Source organism: Monopterus albus, unplaced genomic scaffold (assembly GCF_001952655.1).
Source record: "Monopterus albus unplaced genomic scaffold, M_albus_1.0 scaffold13.1, whole genome shotgun sequence".
In the NCBI taxonomy this organism is placed as follows: domain Eukaryota; kingdom Metazoa; phylum Chordata; class Actinopteri; order Synbranchiformes; family Synbranchidae; genus Monopterus; species Monopterus albus.
This window is the reverse complement of record NW_018127893.1, coordinates 1,910,894-1,930,196: the sequence shown is the minus strand read 5'-3', so window position 1 is coordinate 1,930,196 and position 19,303 is coordinate 1,910,894. Positions and strand designations below refer to the sequence as shown.

At 41.8% G+C, this 19,303-nt stretch overlaps 1 protein-coding gene across 11 annotated transcripts in view; it reads left to right on the top strand.

The window, feature by feature from the left end:
- The window catches only part of eml1 (EMAP like 1), a 39,029-nt gene extending 22,916 nt beyond the window's left edge, over positions 1 to 16,113 (top strand). For 6 of the 11 annotated variants that reach the window (XM_020590828.1, XM_020590831.1, XM_020590829.1 and 3 more), the window contains 22 exons: positions 355 to 493; positions 1,432 to 1,488; positions 2,316 to 2,444; positions 2,658 to 2,686; positions 4,889 to 4,915; positions 7,208 to 7,337; positions 8,112 to 8,261; positions 8,829 to 8,898; positions 9,054 to 9,164; positions 9,274 to 9,369; positions 9,508 to 9,642; positions 9,804 to 9,903; positions 10,106 to 10,257; positions 10,625 to 10,750; positions 11,214 to 11,345; positions 12,401 to 12,468; positions 12,637 to 12,725; positions 12,845 to 12,942; positions 13,295 to 13,382; positions 13,861 to 13,956; positions 14,047 to 14,177; positions 14,286 to 16,113. In XM_020590828.1, coding sequence (XP_020446484.1) covers positions 355 to 493; positions 1,432 to 1,488; positions 2,316 to 2,444; positions 2,658 to 2,686; positions 4,889 to 4,915; positions 7,208 to 7,337; positions 8,112 to 8,261; positions 8,829 to 8,898; positions 9,054 to 9,164; positions 9,274 to 9,369; positions 9,508 to 9,642; positions 9,804 to 9,903; positions 10,106 to 10,257; positions 10,625 to 10,750; positions 11,214 to 11,345; positions 12,401 to 12,468; positions 12,637 to 12,725; positions 12,845 to 12,942; positions 13,295 to 13,382; positions 13,861 to 13,956; positions 14,047 to 14,177; positions 14,286 to 14,411 — 2,279 coding nt within the window. In that variant the 3' untranslated portion in view covers positions 14,412 to 16,113. The remainder of the gene's footprint in view (positions 1 to 354; positions 494 to 1,431; positions 1,489 to 2,315; positions 2,445 to 2,657; positions 2,687 to 4,888; positions 4,916 to 7,207; positions 7,338 to 8,111; positions 8,262 to 8,828; positions 8,899 to 9,053; positions 9,165 to 9,273; positions 9,370 to 9,507; positions 9,643 to 9,803; positions 9,904 to 10,105; positions 10,258 to 10,624; positions 10,751 to 11,213; positions 11,346 to 12,400; positions 12,469 to 12,636; positions 12,726 to 12,844; positions 12,943 to 13,294; positions 13,383 to 13,860; positions 13,957 to 14,046; positions 14,178 to 14,285) is intronic. The other 5 variants (XM_020590834.1, XM_020590830.1, XM_020590825.1 and 2 more) reach the window with 4 other exon arrangements.
- Positions 16,114 to 19,303: the final 3,190 nt, after the last annotated feature.

The following is a 19,303-nucleotide window of genomic DNA, read 5'->3' as shown; positions in this document are numbered from 1 at the left end:
TATATATTCATTATAATTTTATATATATATAATATTAGATAATTGTGTTAAATGTAGTCATTGATGACTCTGATAACAGGGAGTAAGATGTGATTTGAGTCTTTATTTTGAACAAAGAATAAAATTCATGAGGTATCACAATGAATGAATGTGCTGCTGTATTGTTTTCAACATAATACAGGAGACATATGATTTACAAATTACTATTTTCAGTTTTTAGATTTTACATAGTGTCCCAACTTTTTTTGATTTGGGGCTGTAAACACAAGTCCTCATGTTCCAGTCCAAGTCAAGTCCAGGTTACCAAAGAAAAATCTGAGTTGAGTCAAGTCTTTGTTGCCCTTCTTCTTCCAGCCAGGCCGATGATTACCGCGCTGCCGTTACGGCCCACAGTACATAATGGGACCATCCTAACAAAGAAAAGCAGCGGCACTCTGCCCTCTCCATCCGGAACTGGATCCAGAAAGGACACTAGCACTGCAGCCACAAAGGGGTGAGGACTGTATTTTAAAAATAACTGTGCAATGCTTGCAGTTACCTGGAACACAGGTTATCAGTCTTGTTTGTCGGGGGAAGAATAGCCTTTTCCCATCTCTGGATGACATTACCATAATCAGATGAAGCTCAGCAGAGACTAACTCCAGTCCAAACAGATGTTAACTCCCCTGTAGTTTTGTTTCCTCATTTTTTCTTGTGTGTACTGATATTTCTGCTCCTGTTCTGGTTTCCAGTATTGAGAGCTGATACACTGGAATTTTAATGCTGACTCTCACCTTGAGGTTTATCTTTGCATATTGAGTCTTCTCCCATCTTTCCTGTCGTTTGTCCTTTTTGTATTGTCTCTCTTTGATAACATGTCCCTTCCTCTGTATGTTCTGCATGTCCTCCAACTTAAACAACCACAGATGTCGTGTGTACCTGCCCTCTGATGTGATCCATAGGAGTCTCTCCTGAAATGGCACAACTACAGTGGCAGTCATGATTACAGTAATGGCATACTGGTGGCAGCATACTGGGCCTTTGTCATCATTGCAATTATAAATAAATGGACAAGGTTATGGACTGGTCATTGGTTAGGGTTTAGACACAAAAACAGCTTGGTTAGATTTAAGGAAATGCAAAGGTATAGGTTCAAATACACACTCATTGATAAAAGAAATGCTGACTATTGGTTTGAAACAAATAGCAGTCTCTCATGTCAAAGTCCTACATTTTGTCAACCCAGTCCGCCCCTACATGGGCAGTGCTGCTCTTTATATACGTCACCTGATTTCCTCCATCACGCTGATAGATGTCACCTAATAAAATGTAACAATGTGTCATCAGCTCCTTGCACAGATAATCTATAGGGTCATTTTTTTAAGGGAGGACAGTCTTGTAATGTTTTGTCCTGTTTGTGTCTTGTCCACCTGCTCTGTGATGTCCTGCCAGTCTTTCCAGTTTGTCCTCTCTGTCTCGTTCTACCAGATTTTTCTATCTGCCGCTCAGGTGAGAGGATCACCAAGTTTCAACATACTGGTCACACTATAACATCATGGCCACATGACTGACCTGATGAACGTTAACCGTGATTTTCAGCTACTAAATCAGTCACCAAACTACATCAGAAGTGTGACATTTTTAGCATTTTCCATTCACCATTTCTCTGCTTGATACCATTCACTGTTGTTCGAATCATTGTCCTTTGGAGCAGTGTTTGTGTTGTTTACCGTCTGTATCTGGGATTAGTCTAAACTGCAGATTGGTCACAATCCCATTACTGTTAGCATTCCTAATGCCCTGTGGCCCAATTACTCTGACTCCTTATAGGATGACACAGCAAACACCAGATTCTGCCTATTTTTCTTCTGTTCTGCTCTTTACCAAACACACACACACAGACTCTCCAGAAGGGAAAACACCACAGGCCAGTTTTAGGATTTCAATGGACTCTTCTCCCATAGGGTGGATTAGATGACTGAGCCTCCTGGTCACTGGACTGCTGATGGAGCCTTTTCATTGTTGTGAATAGGCAGGCAGTCTGCACCACTGATATGTAGATCTGCATAGGACTGTACTGGCATTGTGTTGTAGATATATACTGATGTACAGCGTCACACAGTTTAGGACCTTTCTTAAAAATGTGAGGCAATATCAAGACATCTCTGAGCTGAATCATCACATGAATACATATTCCCTGTTTGTGCTTTCAAAAGCTATTTCTCTGATGAAACCTTTTACCAGAGGGTATTTTCAGAAAAGCAGCATCAAGTAGTTTTATGACCTGTATCTCACCTCCCGTGTTTTGCCTCTGTCCACCTTCCTTCTCACCACAGCACTGTGAGGAGAGCCAGCTCAAATGAACACGTGGGAACTCTTACACGGAAAGATTCAAGCGACTCCAAGGGTAATCGAACTCGTGCCGAATCCACTGGCAGCAATTCCAGCGGCAAGAAAAGTGACAGGTAACATGGATGTGATGATGAAGCAACTTCCCCCATTCAGACAGTGTATGTGTTGCAGATAGCTTCTGTCCAAACAAGATAGGAGGCTATTTCTGTTTTGATTTGATGTTTGACACAGCAGATAACACACTGCCATCCTTATAAAGCCATTTCAAATCAATAATATACAGCAGATACTGAATGCTTCATCATGTTTACTCATTTACTTTGCAGTAAACAGAGGGATCCAGTGTTCAATACAGGTAAGAACCAGAGGCCCTTTTACTGCACTATAGCCTGATATCTGATGCTACAATACAACCCACTGAGAGCCATTACTCATGTGATGCTCAGTGGCTGTCTGTGGCAGTCAGAGGTCAATGCACTTTATAGGAATCCTGTCAAAATAAAGAATCGCTCGTTAGCCATTCGTATTCCTGAAATAAGATTGCATCATTAAATGAAATACAGTGTGTGCTTTGAACACACAGAGGACCACTGAGAGCTTCTCTTCATGATGTTGTGTCTCATCCAGTCTCTACCTCATCCATTACTACATCTTCTTCAAATCCACAATTCCATTCATGTTTTCTTTTTATTACACTTTTTCTGCATTGTTTCAGCTAAGCTTTTGGTTTTACAGTCTGAGGGGTTTTCCATTTTATTCAACTAAAATCTGATATTTTCACTCAGGGTTGTACTTTCATTATTTCCATTACAGAACTCTGCACTTGTAATTTTTATTATAGGCATTCAGGAAACAAATAGCCCCCAAAAGCCCTACAACACAGTATATCAGGGTGAGCAGCACAGCCTCCTGAAGGCTTAAATTACTTCTATCACTGTCTTCGAGTCCTACTTCAAGTAAACAGAATGCAGTCCCATGGGTCAGCTATTGTAGCTACTTGTGCAGGGATACGCTGCAGCAGCTTTCCAGCTAACCAAACTACTGCAGCTGCCAAATGATTGAAATGATTTCTGTAAAAGTGAAATTTACTTTGAAAGCTGTAGGCAGATTGTGCTGCTTTCACTGACTACATCATTGAGTCTGCATTTGCCAAATCTCTGCAACAGAGTTGTGGACCCATAAACAAAATGAATATAATAAGACTAAGGTTGACAAATACTGGCATTCCATTGAAATTCTTATACCTGGTTTCACACAGAAACAAGGTAAAATAGTTGGTTGTCTTTCTGGCAGATTAAAAAAAAAATCTTTTCTGCAGTTCGTAAGGTAGGACACATACAGCACAAACCTGAGAATTGAGAAGGGCTTTAAAAAGGAAAAGACGAGCCACCCATTACATTTTGGGTTTATGCTTTTAGAACCAGACAGTGAACCAAACCCCCACCATTTATTTCTGAAACAAATCAGAGAACACATTGTAGGCAAGGCAAAAGAATTGAATATGAAATGAACAATGAGATAAGTATTGATCAGAATTTCCACCTCCACTGTGCTATTGATTGACTGTAAATTGAAATGATGTTTTTCATTTGGTTTACACACCTGGCTCCAGATTTTTTTAGTTTAGACTACAGCCGCAACAAAGCCTGTCTAGACTCTACAGACTTAACACAGGCACATTTTTTGAAGTTAATGTAGTGCAAGTGGCTTCACCCAGCACACGCTGGAGGGACTATGTCTCTCGGCTGGCCTGGGAATTCCCCCAGAGGAGCTGGAGGAAGTGTCTGGAGAGAGGGAAGTCTGGGCATCTTTGCTTAGACTGCTGCCCCCGCGACCCGGTTCCGAATAAGCGGAGGAAAATGGATGGATGGAAGTGGCTTCACATCTAACAAACTCTCTCTAGTGTTTTTGAAGTCCAGTTCTAGTAATATGATTCATATAAAACATATTCTTTGCATATTTATAAAATGTAAACAGCAGATTATGATTTAGAAATGTTAATGCAGTCAGTATCCCCAGTAATAAATCATGTCATCACCATAAAAGTATAGCCTGTTAATGGTTTTGAAATACCTCTAAGGCTGCTGTTGTCTGGCCTAAGATGTTAACTAGGAGAAAGTGGTAATTGTTTCTAATACGTTACAGTTACTGGACATTTTAATTATTTATAGATTTTTTTTAAAAATCTCTTGCAAAGCAATGCAATCAGGGCAGTGTCATGGACATAAACTGTTGGTTTTAAAAGATGCTATTGTCCAAAACATCTGAGACAAATAAGAACAGCTCAGTCTGTTAGTTTTTTTTGTTTTTTTTTTTTCATGGAGGGATTAAAAACAAAAATTCAACATAGACCAACCTCTAACCACATAGGAGCAGAGGGTGTGATGCTGTACCACAGGAAAAGAGCACTGGTTCACTGAGAGAATTAAGGACAGAAACAGCTATTGATTAAAATTAGGAAACAAGAAGTGCACTCATTGTAGGACAGGCCAAGAAGTGAGGAAGCTTTGCCACCCCTCACCTGGTGCTTGTGTCTGTCTCTGTGACCTTTTACAAGGGATGCGACGTGTGACCCACTGCAAAGGTAGGCTACCCCTGCCCCCCAACGTCCCCTGGCCTCCACGGCTCTCTGGTCACTGCAGATGATTTGATTTGATCTGAGTACATCCATCAACTCTGCTCTGAGCTTTAGCACTGTGGCAAAGGATAAAAATCAGGACTCCTATTTAAAAATTTTAATTCATGTCATATTTTTCTGCCTCAGTCTCTTTGTGATTTCTTACTACCCTTGGGTGCAATGAACAGAGAGCTGTCCAGACAGGGACAGAAGCAGATTTACAAAGTGTGTGTGTGTGTGTGTGTGTGTGTGTGTGTGTGTGTGTGTGTGTGTGTGTGTGTGTGTGTGTGTGTGTGTGTGAAAGTTATGCTCCCTTTAATTGTTTTGAGACTGAATTAACTAACACACATACACACTGCCTAACCTGCACTTGAGCACCGTGCCAGAGTGCGACTGCAGTGTTTGTAGTTCACTTGTGTGTCGCCACACTCGCTGCTGAACTGCGGATGAAGCCGCTGCTTCACCAGACGTGTGTCTGTTTGCTCTCAAACTCACTTTCACTCACTTGCATTTAGTCTCTGTCATCACAGTAACGACACAAATTTCTGACGATTCCTTACAATTGCTTTGAGTTTTTATCTGAGAACTCTTTAAATCTTCTGTCAGATTCCTTGCCTTAGTTCAGAGCAAGCAGATTTGCCACTGCACTTCTTATCTTCCTGCCCTGAAAATGAATATTTGCATTACAGACACATTCAGTCTCTTGTGGGGTATTTCCTATTGAAGTGTGTTTTGATTTTACTGCTTGTAGTTTTCTCGTGTAGCCTGATGTGCCATCTGTATGTGTGTAGACCCCTTCAGCAAATATTCACAAAGCTGCTAGGAAAGTTTAAAAAAGACTAGAATCAAAGCCAGCTCATTTCCTCACTGATATATTTCTTTCTACCTAGTCTTGTTACAGAACAATTAATTCTTTAAACAATGACTTTTAAGATATCAGTGATCTTTTTACCCTTGATCAGTCGTTCCTGATATTTTTGGCTGGTGAACCCTTAAAATGAATTGCATCCTCTCATGACAAGATCTGAATTAATATCTGTTTGATGATAAGCACCTTGCTGGTGGTTTATATTAACAGCCAGTTCCCCTAGTTTCCTTGTGTGTGTGTGTGTGTGTGTGTGTGTGTGTGTGTGTGTGTCTTGCTTTAACTAAATGTGAAACAATAAACAGCCATTACATCTGTCTAACATATTCTACCAACCTCCTCCACCCTTTACGTTTCTTGATCCTTCAACCTGCTTGTCCCTTTTTGTCCTACCGGTCCTGACAACCTCCACCACCCCTCTCCATCCACATTATAGTCGCGGTACAGATTTACCTCAGCTGCTCTGCCAAACGGATGGGGACCAGCAGCAGCCCCGCAGCCTCACTTGTAACATCTTGTTCAGCTGCCAGCCCCCGACAAATCTCAGAAAGCAGGAAGGCCAGCATGACCAGAAAAGCTGGTGCTGCCAGGCACCACCTGTCAGAAAGACCCCGAGTTTCAGCCATCAGTTGACATCATGCTCTCCCCTTGCCACACCAAGTTACCGCAGCCCTATTAAATCTCCCAGCCAGTACTTCCAGATTTGTTACTAATTTATTTCACTTAGCAAAAAATAGTACACTGTCCTCAGTTGGAGCCAGTCAGTACAAAACCAAAATCATGACAAAAAGCAGATTTTATATCTGGTCTATTTGTGCATTTCTACCATTAAGACCCTATGTCCTCAGTTTCGGAGAGATCCAGAGATTTTTTTTTGTTTTGATATTTTCTGGATGATTTATTTTTCATTGTTCATTGAGGAGAGGTTCTTATTGTCCCCTTTTCTAAGCTTGAATCTGTTTTCCCATAACATTTCCTTTTGCTCAGCTTGTGTCTGCATTTTAGTTTGGTTAACATCTGCTGCGAGATGATATTTCTGAGTTATTTATGAGACATTTTTAATGAAATGTTTGCACTCTCTGCTGTCATAGGATTGGTGTTAGATTGTTTGAAATAAATTAATAAAGTCAGTTAAAAAGCTCATTTGTTTGTAAATTTTGCTTTCATTTGTGTTTTATCATAATCACAATCACATCACTCCATTATCTTCTAATGTTGTCACACATTCAATATTGTCGCCTTTGTCACTTACATCATAACACCATGTATTATGCTTCATTATCATCATGTCTGTGCATTGTGTATAAAAATATGACACCATTAAAAACTAACAACACCAGCAGTCATTTGGGTTTTATGTATAATCTTACTGACCATTTGTTTGCTTTATCTAGAGGAAGGCTATGTGAAAATGTTTTTGAAGGGTCGTCCCATCACCATGTACATGCCCAAAGACCAAATGGACAGCTACTGCCTGGAGGCCAGAGCTGAGCTGCCCAGTAACAAACTCAAACTGGACTGGGTGTATCCTTTCACTGCACCGCTTGCTAAACACCACCTGTGTGATGACCCGCTTTTGTGTATTCTTTTCTTTTTTCGTGTGCACAGGGAATATTCTACAGAAATAAATGGTTTAAATACAGTTGTAGTTCTGATTTGGAAAGTTTTGAAAAGTAATCTTCTGAGGAAATTAACTCTAGATTGGCCTGTGATGTAGTGAGGAGAGGAAGCGCTGGACGTGTCTTCTGCTCTCCCTACTTGTCAGAGTAAATCAAATGTTCATTTTCGCCGTGTTTGTGCTGCCCAGTCGGAGCCGGGCTCAGCGCTTTGCAGCCTGCAGTCAGTAATAACCTGCAGACATCTGGCAGGCTGAGCCGCAACCAGTCAGCAGCTCTTCTGGTCGCTATTTTGTTTTTATTTTGTTTCATTTGTGGGGTTGTCTCTTTCTTTCATTTGTTCATGAAGGAATGAATGTAGTTTGCTGTTCAGCAGCAGAAACCCAAAGGGAAAAGCTACAAGGAAAACAAAGAGAAGATTAAATCTGAAGGAGAAAGTGCACACAAAAACTGAACTGCATGGTCTGTGCATGTTGTGTAGGATTAGGGATGCAACACTTAGTTTCATTCTCAACTTGATTAGTTAACATGTTCAGTTTACTACCACAGAAGAGAAAACCACTACAAATCTTCACAAGTGAGAGGCTAATGGATGGGAAAAGTTGCTTAACAAACAAACTAGTTGCTGATTAATTTTCTTTCAGTTGCTTATTGGCTATTCCCTGACCCTCTAAATATCCAGCTACGGTTACCGGGGTCGAGATTGTCGCTCCAACCTTTACTTGCTTCCCACTGGAGAAACCGTGTATTTCATCGCCTCAGTGGTCGTCCTGTTCAATGTGGATGAACAGCTGCAGAGACACTACACTGGACACACGGACGACATCAAATGGTAAGTGACACTTGGGAATTTAACTGAAGAAGTGCTTCCACATAGCTGCCCTGCTGTTTTTCCTGGCTTGATATTTGCTTTAATCCTCACGGCCTCTAGAGCTTGTTTTCATTTCCTCATATCTAATAATTGCATAAACTCACACAAACCCATAGCAGGACAACAGAATGAGGTCACCTTCGTGGTTCAGTATTCCTGTGTACTCCTGCAGAATAACTATAATGAGGGAAATAAGAGGCAAACAGGTGCCGTGTGTGCAAGTTTGTACACCAGCATGTAGAAAGTGTGCAGTGCAGTGAGAGAAACCTTGAGCTGTAAATTCTATAATTATGTTAATACACTCTGAGGTTAATGAAAGTTCAAGCTATTAATCAACTCTTTTGTTTTCCACAGATCAGTGGTTGGATTATCAGGCCAAAGTGTTACTGCTTAGTGTGTGGTAGCTACAGTGAATATCATTAAAATGCTCACTCATCAGACGCTGCCTTTCATGTTCATGTTCTCATCTTTATTCAAATGGGCCCTCTGATGTTGAAAAGGTTTAACTGTTTATCATGTCTTCGCCAGCCTGGCTGTCCACCCCGATAAAATCACCATAGCAACTGGGCAGGTGGCGGGCACCTCTTCAGATGGAAAAGTAAGTGAGGTCCCTTATTGATATTATTATTATTACTTTAGACAAATCTAAATTAACAGACTGAGACACTGAAACATTAACTGATATATTCAGTGTGCGGACATCATATTGATGATATCTCTCTTGGTGTTGTGCCCTTGTGTTTTTCCTGGCAGCAGCTGGCTCCTCATATTCGTGTGTGGGACTCGGTCAGTCTCAACACTCTCCATGTGCTGGGTGCAGGCTTCTTTGACCGAGCCTTGGTCTGCTTGGCATTCTCCAAGTCGGTAAGGGAACTCCAGTGACACACTTTAAGGCTTATTTTTGACATAATTGTGGCTGTACTTAGTTTTCTGATCCTTGCTGTGTTAACGATGTCCTGTTTCTGTATGTGAGAATGGAGGAAACACGTTGTGTGCCGTGGATGACTCCAATGACCACGTCCTCTCCATCTGGGACTGGCAGAGAGAGGACAGACTGGCAGAGGTCAAGGTATGTCGTGTGCACATGTCTGTGTATTTTTATGTGTTAAACCGACAAATTAAGACAATCTCTCATCCCGCTCAAGCAGTTTTGACTTGTTTTGCTTGCTCAGCCGAATTCGTTTGCTGTTTCATGTGTTTTGCTCAGTGCTCCAACGAGTCAGTGTTTGCTGCAGACTTCCACCCAACAGACAGCAACATTGTGGTGACCTGTGGCAAATCCCATCTCTATTTCTGGAACCTGGAGAAAGGCGTGCTGCTTAAAAAGCAAGGACTGTTTGAGGTAGGTTAGGACCACACAGTAAAGCAATAAAGTTTGATGTAGAATCACAAATTCACTGCAGACAACTTGTGATGTGATACAAGTTTTATATCTATACATAGAAAAGAAATGGTGCAGTAGTCTTACAGCAAAGAAATGACATGTGTGTTCTGGTCTTGCAGAAACAGGAGAAGCCCAAGTTTGTGTTGTGCGTGACCTTTGCAGAAAATGGAGATGCTATAACTGGAGACTCAAGTGGGAATATCCTGGTGTGGGGAAAAGGTACACAGTGAGAGAGTCTATATGTTTTAGTGCACTTTTCACCCTCCCTCTGCAGCTCCATAATTGATCTCTCCCATTTATCTGTTGTGATCTGTCTGTGAGGTTGTATGTCCATTAGAGCCCTATTCAAGCAGCCTACCACCGTGTCTGACTTTCTCCTATTGAACCTTCTCATCCATCTCATCCAATCTATGTCATGCAGGCACTAATCGTATCAGCCATGTCATCCAAGGAGCTCATGAGGGCAGCATCTTTGCTCTCTGCATGCTGAGGAATGGCATGCTGGTGTCTGGAGGTAAAGACCGCAGGCTCATTTCCTGGAACAGCAGCTTCCAGCAGATACAGACGGTGGAGGTGAGAAAAAAAATCAACAAAAATGACTGTGTATATGTGTTAATAAAGTGTTAAGCTGCATATCCAGTGCCTTCTTTTAAAGTAAATCTTGGTCTCTTATATTAGCCAGAAATTGCACTCCAGCCTGAAGCAGCAGATACTGCAACACATTCGTACATTACAGAGGATGAGATGGGGTTGTGCTCTCATTTAGATTTATGGATATTTATAATCATATATAGTGATTTTTTTCTGTGCATAATGGATCACTAATGTCCAGTTTTCTCTGAGACCACATACATTATGGAGTAAAAGATTAACTGATGTTTCTTCTGCAAATGTTCCAAGAGAGCAGATGGTTTACATGATTATTATGTTTTCTTCCCAGGTGCCTGAGTTGTTTGGTCCCATCCGGACCATAGCAGAGGGCAGGGGGGAGACTGTGCTCATTGGGACCACAAAGAACTTTGTTTTGCAAGGCAGTTTGGATAGAGAATTTATACCTATTACACAGGTAGATGTACCAGTCTGGTTCACCACTCCTACACTTGTTCTACAAGTTAGAGCTGCATCTAATGCCTATTTGTATTACTGATAATTCTGCCAGTCATTTCATCCATTTAATGATTAATTGTTTAGTCTATAAAATGTCACAAAATTATGAAAGAAATCCCAGTCACCATTTCCCAGGGTGCAGGAGATGTCCTCAGATGTCTTGTTTTGTCTATAAAAATAAACAAGGAAAAGCAGAAATCCTTTTGCTGTAGAAACTGACACCAGAGAATGCTCTGCATTTAGCTTAAAATGATGAATCAAAAATCAAAATAGCTTTCTGTTGATTGGCTAATTAATTATTTAACAGTTATAGATCTGTTACACTGTTGGCCAAGCTCAGCTGCTCTTTACGGTACTGAACAAAGTCAGAGTCCAAAGTGAAGATGAGAAATGCCAAAGACAAACTCTCCTCTCCTCTCCAGGGTCATACTGATGAGCTGTGGGGTTTGGCCGTTCACCCCTTGAAGCCTCAGTTTCTCACCTGTGGCTATGACAGGCAGGTCAGCCTTTGGGACTCCAGTACCCATCAGGTCATGTGGACAAAGAGTTTGGAGGTAAATCTGGTCAACACTGCCACCTAGTGTCAGTCATGGGAATTATACAACCCAGCACAAACTGAGTTTAAAAGTGTCCTCTCTTTGGGTGAAGTGTTGTCATTTTCAGTGATCTCACTGAATTTTTATTTTTTTAAATCTGTTGTGCATCAAGATAAAGTGGATTTGTGATACTGTGGTGTCATGTTGCAACAAGGATGCACGTTTCCATTTTAACTTAAAGAGTAATGTATTAGATCCCAAGACCAGAATCAGAATTAGCTTTATTGATCAGGAATTTGACTTCAGTACAGTAGCTCTCAGTGTGTATTAGGCACAGCAGAGGATGCACTTCCTGCGCCAGCTCAGGAAGTTCAACCTGCCCCAGGAGCTGCTGATACAGTTCCACAGAGGAATCATAGAGTCTGGTTTCTGCTCATCCATCACTGTCTGGTTTGGAGAACAGGAGCAGACTCCAGCAGAAAGTCAGGACTGCAGAAACAATCATCGGGTCCAAAACAAAGCAGAGCAGATTTCTGCAGACCCCTCACACCCTGGACACAAACAGTTTGAACTCCTCTCCTCTGGATGGTGCTACAGCTCACTGTACACCAAAACAACCAGACACAAGGATAGTTTGTTCCTTGTGACATCACACTCGAGAACAGTTAACCCATGACTGTATAAAAGAACGATAACCCTCAGAGCAATACCCTAAAAATATAACTTTGTATACATTTATCTGAAACCCTCCATCTAAACTGTGTGGATATATACACATATTTATATAAGATTTGGGAAGAATAGGTAACTGACTGGGGTTAGGTTAAAGTTGGGTTTATGTTAGCATCATTAAACATTATCGGTTAGGTTCAGAATAGGGTAAAAGGAGACACAGAGAAACAGGGTTTACATGCAAAATGCCACCTCAGGCAGGCACTGTTTTATCAGTTCTAATGTCCTTGAGTAGCATCTGGAACTTTACATTTAAATTTGGTAGTCAAATCAGTGTTATGCATACTTTCCTATTTATTTAATTACATTAAACATGTTCTACTGTAATTTGTTTCTCACAGGATGCCGCCCAATCAGCAGGCTTCCACCCGACAGGTGCTGTGGTTGCCATAGGAACCCAGATTGGCAGGTAGAGATGCCATTACTAAAACGCATTTTGTGGCTACTCAGTCTCCAAAGAGTTACAGCAGTACCTGACTGTAAATGCTAAAACAGTGGGTTTTTCTAGAGCATATCTGAATTGTTGTTAAACTGATGACAAACCAGATTGCTGAGAAGGCTGCCACTGATCCTGCAGGTGGCTGGTGCTGGACACCGACTCTAAGGATTTAGTCACAGTGCACACAGATGGGAATGAACAGCTCTCTGTTGTACGCTACGGGCCAGGTATGTTGAGAACCATTGATGGTATGTTTCACTTAAGCATGCAGAGAACATCTGCAAACATTTCCATTTTATTTTACTTTACCACCAATAATCTTCCTGTCTTCTTTTATTTAACTTAGATGGTAACTTCCTGGCCATTGGTTCTCATGACAACTACATCTATATCTACGCTGTGGCAGAAAACGGGAGGAAGTACAGTCGAGTCGGGAAGTGCTCGGTGAGCACCTGTATTTATATTCCCCCCTAATCTGTGGCTACTTTATTTTTAATTCCTCCCCCCATCAGTGTTATATTTAGTTTCCTACTTGGCCTTATATTTGGGCCTCCACTCTGAACACTTTGTCCTCCCTGTGTGTTGAGAGAGAAGCTATAAAATGATGAATGACAACACGAGTCATACACAGCTGTGTCTATGTAAACATAATGACTAAAGGTTACTGTATTAAACTGGATCAACATTTCTAGGATTATTTCTGGTGCTTGAAAACTATATTGACAACGGAAATTCTGTGAAGTGTGTGATTTTATTGCTGCAAAGAAAAACAATATAACTTGGTCCTGTGTCTCAGGGTCACTCGAGTTTCATCACTCATCTGGACTGGTCAGTAGACTCCCAGTATCTGGTATCAAACTCAGGAGACTATGAGATACTGTATTGTAAGTATGATCGCTGTCATCCTCTCACAGCCTGTTATATTGATCAATTTACATTTGTGTAACGTGACACATAAAATAATGCAAAAGATTTCAACATCTGTTAATTATTCCCCAATGTCTGAGGGGTTTATTTTCAGTGTACTGTGCTCAGTGTATGTCAGCGATGATGTGAAAATATCTATCAAGTGCAAAACTAGCAGCATTTAAAAGCTGTCCTACTTTAGTACTAAAGACTTAATGTTAACATGGTGACGCTCTTAGTGGACAAAGTTCACAAAGGCCCTGGTTCACGAGTTCCCCATTGCAGCTTCAAAAGTGAGGATTTGTTGGTCTTAACTTGTTTCCACCGACCAAAGCAGCAAGAAAAGTTATAGCAAATTTGATTTGATATAAAAACCTGGTTTTCAGGGGCTTTATGCTATTATACTACAGTATGTCAGGCTAAATTGTGATGTATTTGATTTGTGTGTTTACCAAGGGATCCCATCAGTGTGTAAACAAGTGGTCAGCGTGGAGGCCACCAGAGATATCGAGTGGGCCACGTACACCTGCACTCTGGGCTTCCACGTCTTTGGTAAGTGAGAGCTCTGTCCCTCTCCCTCTGTGTGTGTGTGTTCATTCTGAATATCCTTGTTTGTTCATTTCTACTGCCTTCACTCCTCAGGCTTGTGGCCTGATGGCTCAGATGGCACAGATATCAACGCCGTCAGCAGGTCCAACAATAAGAGCCTCCTGGTTACTGGAGATGATTTTGGGAAGGTCCATCTCTTCTCATACCCCTGTTCACAGTTCAGAGTAAGAACCTCTGTACTGTAATACAGCTTCAATTAAAACTTCAAATCACTGCTTATGGAAAAGCTAACAAAGCTGCCAAAATGGTTTATTTGTTGTTGTTTTTTTAAGGCTCCCAGCCATGTTTACGGTGGCCACAGCAGTCACGTGACCAATGTGACCTTCCTGTATGATGACAGTTACCTGGTGTCAACAGGAGGGAAGGACGTGAGCGTGATGCAGTGGAGGATAGTCTGAGCGACCAGACAGAGGCACATTCTGTCAGCCTAACTGCTGCTGGGGCCTTAAACTCAGCTGAAGCAAACTGAACTGAACTGCACTAAACTGAACCAAACCAAATTTTAATTAACTCAGACACTAATAAATTAGGCAGATCTGACTGGAGTGAACTGATAGAAGAGGAACCTGAGTCCTGAGGTTTTGTTCAGATCCCAGATGAGACGAACTACTGGAGGTGGAATGTGTGGTTGTTTGAATTACAAGAATTTTGAATATTTCTTCTTTTATTTTATTCACACTACATGTAAAAAAATCTTTCACACACTGTAGAAACAAATGAAACCTAAGGTCAAATTCAACTAAACAGAACCAAAGGCTGATTTTATGGCTGCATCTGTACAGTTTGGCTGTTCACTGCTCTTGTACTGTGCACACTTCTGTCACCAATAATGGACTGAAGGGGTTTGTCAGAGCTGTCCCAGACAGTATCACTGAGTTGGAGGTCCAAGAGTGCTGGGAAAGTGTATGGAAAGAGAGAACCGTGATTTTCTAATTAGTAAATGTTCTTTTGTTGTGTATTTCACAACTCAGGAAAGCACAGGTGAAGCAGGACCTTTCCCTGCTATTAACACCGACTCATCAGAGCGAGCCTCTGGCAGTCCTAAACAAACTCAGAGAGGTATCAACCATGGTAAACGTCATATTCACCTACTGATTTATTTGCACTGACCTTTTGTGCATTAAAACTAGCAATGCAGTCAGGGCTAATGCTGAATTAGGTGGGCATGCCTCTCAGCATGAAGATTAATATCAGTGAAAAGGAGAACCAGATGAGCTGTTAACCATTATATTCTGGGAAATTAACATTATTTACTCACATTATCCAGAATCAAAGGTAGGATTTTAACCATTTTCAGCAAAGTTGTATGAACATTTTCCACAGTTGAGTTTTTGCGTTTTCAGGTCTTAAAAAAAAAACCTTCCAATTATTTATGTTTCAGATCTTTCACTGTTAATTTCACTTCTTTTGAAAACTTGTTCCATGTGTGTAAATGTACCGAGGGGCTTCACACAGGAATATACAGGATGTGAAATCATTTCAAATTTTTTGTTATTTATTTCCTCTATCTTAAGGTGCCTCAGGGTTTGGGGGCGTTTTCAGTTGTGTGACGCCTTTTTCAGCCTGTGTCTCTCCATGGTTTGCTGCACGCAGACCGGTTTATGAAGGGGAAAGATGAGACCGTTACACTGTAAATGTCTGATGTGCTCCTCTGGTGCGCACCATCACTCACTGGCATGATGAACTGAACTGAATCTTCTTGAGGGGCTTTTCTATAATGCACTGTTTCAGTCTGATAAACATGCAACAGGTCTATTAAATCAAATCACCATTTAGCACTTACTGGAATGTTTCAACCTGCCAAGCTGTATACCATCAGTCAGATCTGTGGTACCATAGGTAACATGTCACATTCCTCATCTTATGGTTAACAGCAAGCCATGGGTTTAGGAAGATTTTAGACATTCTGAAGGTTAACTGATTGTTGGACTTGTCTTATTAGAAAAACCACCGAAACCTAACAGCAGTGATGTTAAAGCCACCACTCTACAGAGTGAATGCCATATGATGCGTCTTACCACCTGACACTCAGGGCTGCAAAACACCACTGAACATTTAACATCGGTCTGAAAGTAAATGCAACATGAAATACCAATGATACTGTGTTGTATATTTTCCATTTTCTGACATTTTACTTGTTCAGCCTGTTACCTGTCCAAGAGGTATTATCACCAGTATATCCTGTATAAATAGAATGCACCTTTTTATTCTCTCAATATTTATATTCTTTTAACACCATGTAGTAGTACAAAATGTGGAGTACTAAGCACAATACCGGGCTTTTCCCAGCCCACCATAATACTACAGGAAGACTTACACCACCAGTTTGTTAGGTAGGTACACATATCTAAAACCAAATCCTCCCTTCATGAAGGTGATAATGTTTCATTTCTGTTTAAACTGTTTTAGAGAGGTGTTGATTTGACTGAATGATCATACTAGAAGATGGTTATGTTGAGCTTTATTTTGTCCACATTATTATATCAGCGGGGCTTCGCTAAATGCACCTCTCTGTATAATGCAGCGCAGTTAAACAACACCGAAAACTGGCGTGGGATTTGTCGGCTGTTCTAGCAGATTGCATTAGTTTCAGATGGACATACCATAATGGCAAATGGTAAGCTCTAACGGGCTGCTGGTGATCGCGGGGTGGAGCCGAAGGGTGTCACTGGCTTGCATGCGTGCGTCTTCCCCGCAGGTGGGCAGCATTGAGCCGGTCTTCTTCTCCTTCTTCCTTTGCTCGCCGGATTAGCATTTCATCCAAAATCTCTCCACCTCACCAAAACACTCCGAATGGGAAGAAACTATGGCATGAAGGAGGTGGCGTCTGACGACCACCGTTCACCATCTTCTGCCGAGCACGGCCCTCTGCTGAACATGGACATGAGGAGACGCAGCGGCGCGTGTGGAGAGCAGAGACAAGGGAGCACAAAGCAGATGGAAGAAAACGCTCTGGTTGTCGCTTAGCGTTCCTGCAACACGACTCGTCTTAGCGTGTATTATCTTCACAGACGTGCGTAAGGGGGAGGCTGGTGGTCTGATTCGAGGCTCCCTGGTTGTATATACAGAAATTACAACGAACTGCTGATCCTATTCATTAGCCTCATCGGTACAATCGTCTCCAGCTGAATAAAATAGGAGAAAATGAGGTAAGCGGCGGCCAGCACCACGCGCTCTGTTTGACGCGTCATGACAGATGCGCACCCACACTCAGCCTTCTGCCTGCAGCTGCATTTAATCGTTTATCTTAGATATGCATTCACTGTTAATGTATTGAAGAATTTCAATATCTTAGAGATCTTATGGCTCGATTTTCTCCTTGTAAAGACAGTATTTTGAGCTTCCAGGGGCCCACCCACCGAGCCTCGTCTCAGTATAGGTTTCCTTTACCACTCGCCTTACATTCATAATATACAGGGCGAATCGTTTGTATCTGTTCTGCCGTTTCCCCTCTATTAGCCCTCTATTGTCACCGCCGGACCCACCCAGTCTGTTCAATGCAGGATTGAAGCCAGGCTAATGTTGTCATGGAAACGACAGCATCATGTGTCTCTTCACACAGGCAATGGTGCGCACCTGGTAAAATATGCTGCTTGTTATGCTGAATATGACTGATGTGTGAGGGGCTTCAGGGGGGAATTGGATAAGTGAGGGCCCTTTTATCTATGGGAGGAGTAGGAGGGTGTTTATTCTAGTGGTTGCCAGGCAGGTTATCAGACCCCCCTTCCCCGCGCACACACACACACACACACACACACATTAGCCTAGTCCATGACGGCTACACACATACTCAGCCCATAGAAAGTGTCTTATATTAAAATCCTCATTCAGTACGCCAGGCTGTGGATGGTCTTTTAAGCTCTATCCCTGCCTATGTTGGTATGCAGAATGCACTGAGGTCTAAATCTTCTCTAGCAGCAGTGTTTCTCTATTCTGTTCTATTTATGAAGCAGTCCTTTTATATTTCCTCCTGCCCCCATAGTTTGACTCCTCCATGTTTCCGTAGCTGCAGCCTGCACCATTCTGATTTATGGAGTTCAGATTTACTCTGAGTGCTCTGCTTAGATACAGCGCACTCCCTCTCTGCTTTTACTGTAGCTACCGGTGTTTGTCTGCATGTGTGTGGGTGAGCGCATGGGTGTGTAGTTTTGGTGTTGCTCTCATCAGAAAGGAGAGGAGAGTGAAAGGAAGTAAAAAGTGAAAGCCTTCACATCTGGATAAATTGTGTCCCAATCCATATAATTCACTGGCAACTCAAAGCCAGCAACAGAACTGTTTTGCTCCCAGACCGTAAACATCCAAGATTCATATCTTCTAGTCCAGCTGGACGAAGAGGCCATTTCCTCTTTGTTGTAAGGCTGTGCTGCTTCTGTCCCGTCCTGTGTTTGTTTTTGCTAGAGGGAGATCTGTTCTTTGACTCAAGCATAAAGGGGGAAGTCTTAAATCTCTACAAAGCAATAACAAGGTGACCTGACTCTGCAGAGCAAAGAAATAGAAAATGTAATTCAATGAGATATTTTGTTCAACATCACTGCTTCCATTGGAGCTTTTATGTAATGGTGCATGTGCATTTATATATGTGTGTGTTCACATGTGAGTGTAGTTATTGTTAGTCTGGTAATGATAATGACTTCATTATGTGATGGCTTTCTTCTGATGCTGCTGCCATTGTTTGGTTGGTTGAACACTGGTCGCTTTTGGGCGCATGTGTGTGCATGAGAGAGGGAGGGAGAGTAGGCTGGGAAAAAGACGGAGCAAAAAGCGAGACTTCCGTCCTGTACTGTTAATGCAGGATGATTTCTGAAGGGCTTGTAGAAAAGGTAGAATGAGCGAGTGGAGCGAGTGAAAGGTAAAACGCTGAGCAGTGTTACTGCAGCTGCTGCTGATCAGAGAACACATGAGCCAGCATCACCACAACTCCAACACTCCCATCTTCCAAGTATTCATTGACAGAGGTAATACAATAGTTTAGCCTGGATTTCAGGGAGATTAAATTGGAGAAAAGAATCTTAAAGGAGGAGGATAACTGTCTTTAATGTAGTTTAGTAAAGTGACACTGTAATCTGGTTATTTTCTAACAGATCCCATATGTCATTTTCCGGCTTCATGTCATTGGAGGTTTGATGATGAATGTGCATCATGTGTCCTTTGGTCTGATGGAGGTCAAGCGGTCTGTATCAGATGACCCCACCACATACTGAGAAAGGCTTCTATAGCTCAACTTTGGCTTGGACATACAGTATATTGCTAAATACAGTACATATGGTAGGTTCCACACGTTTACGAACCC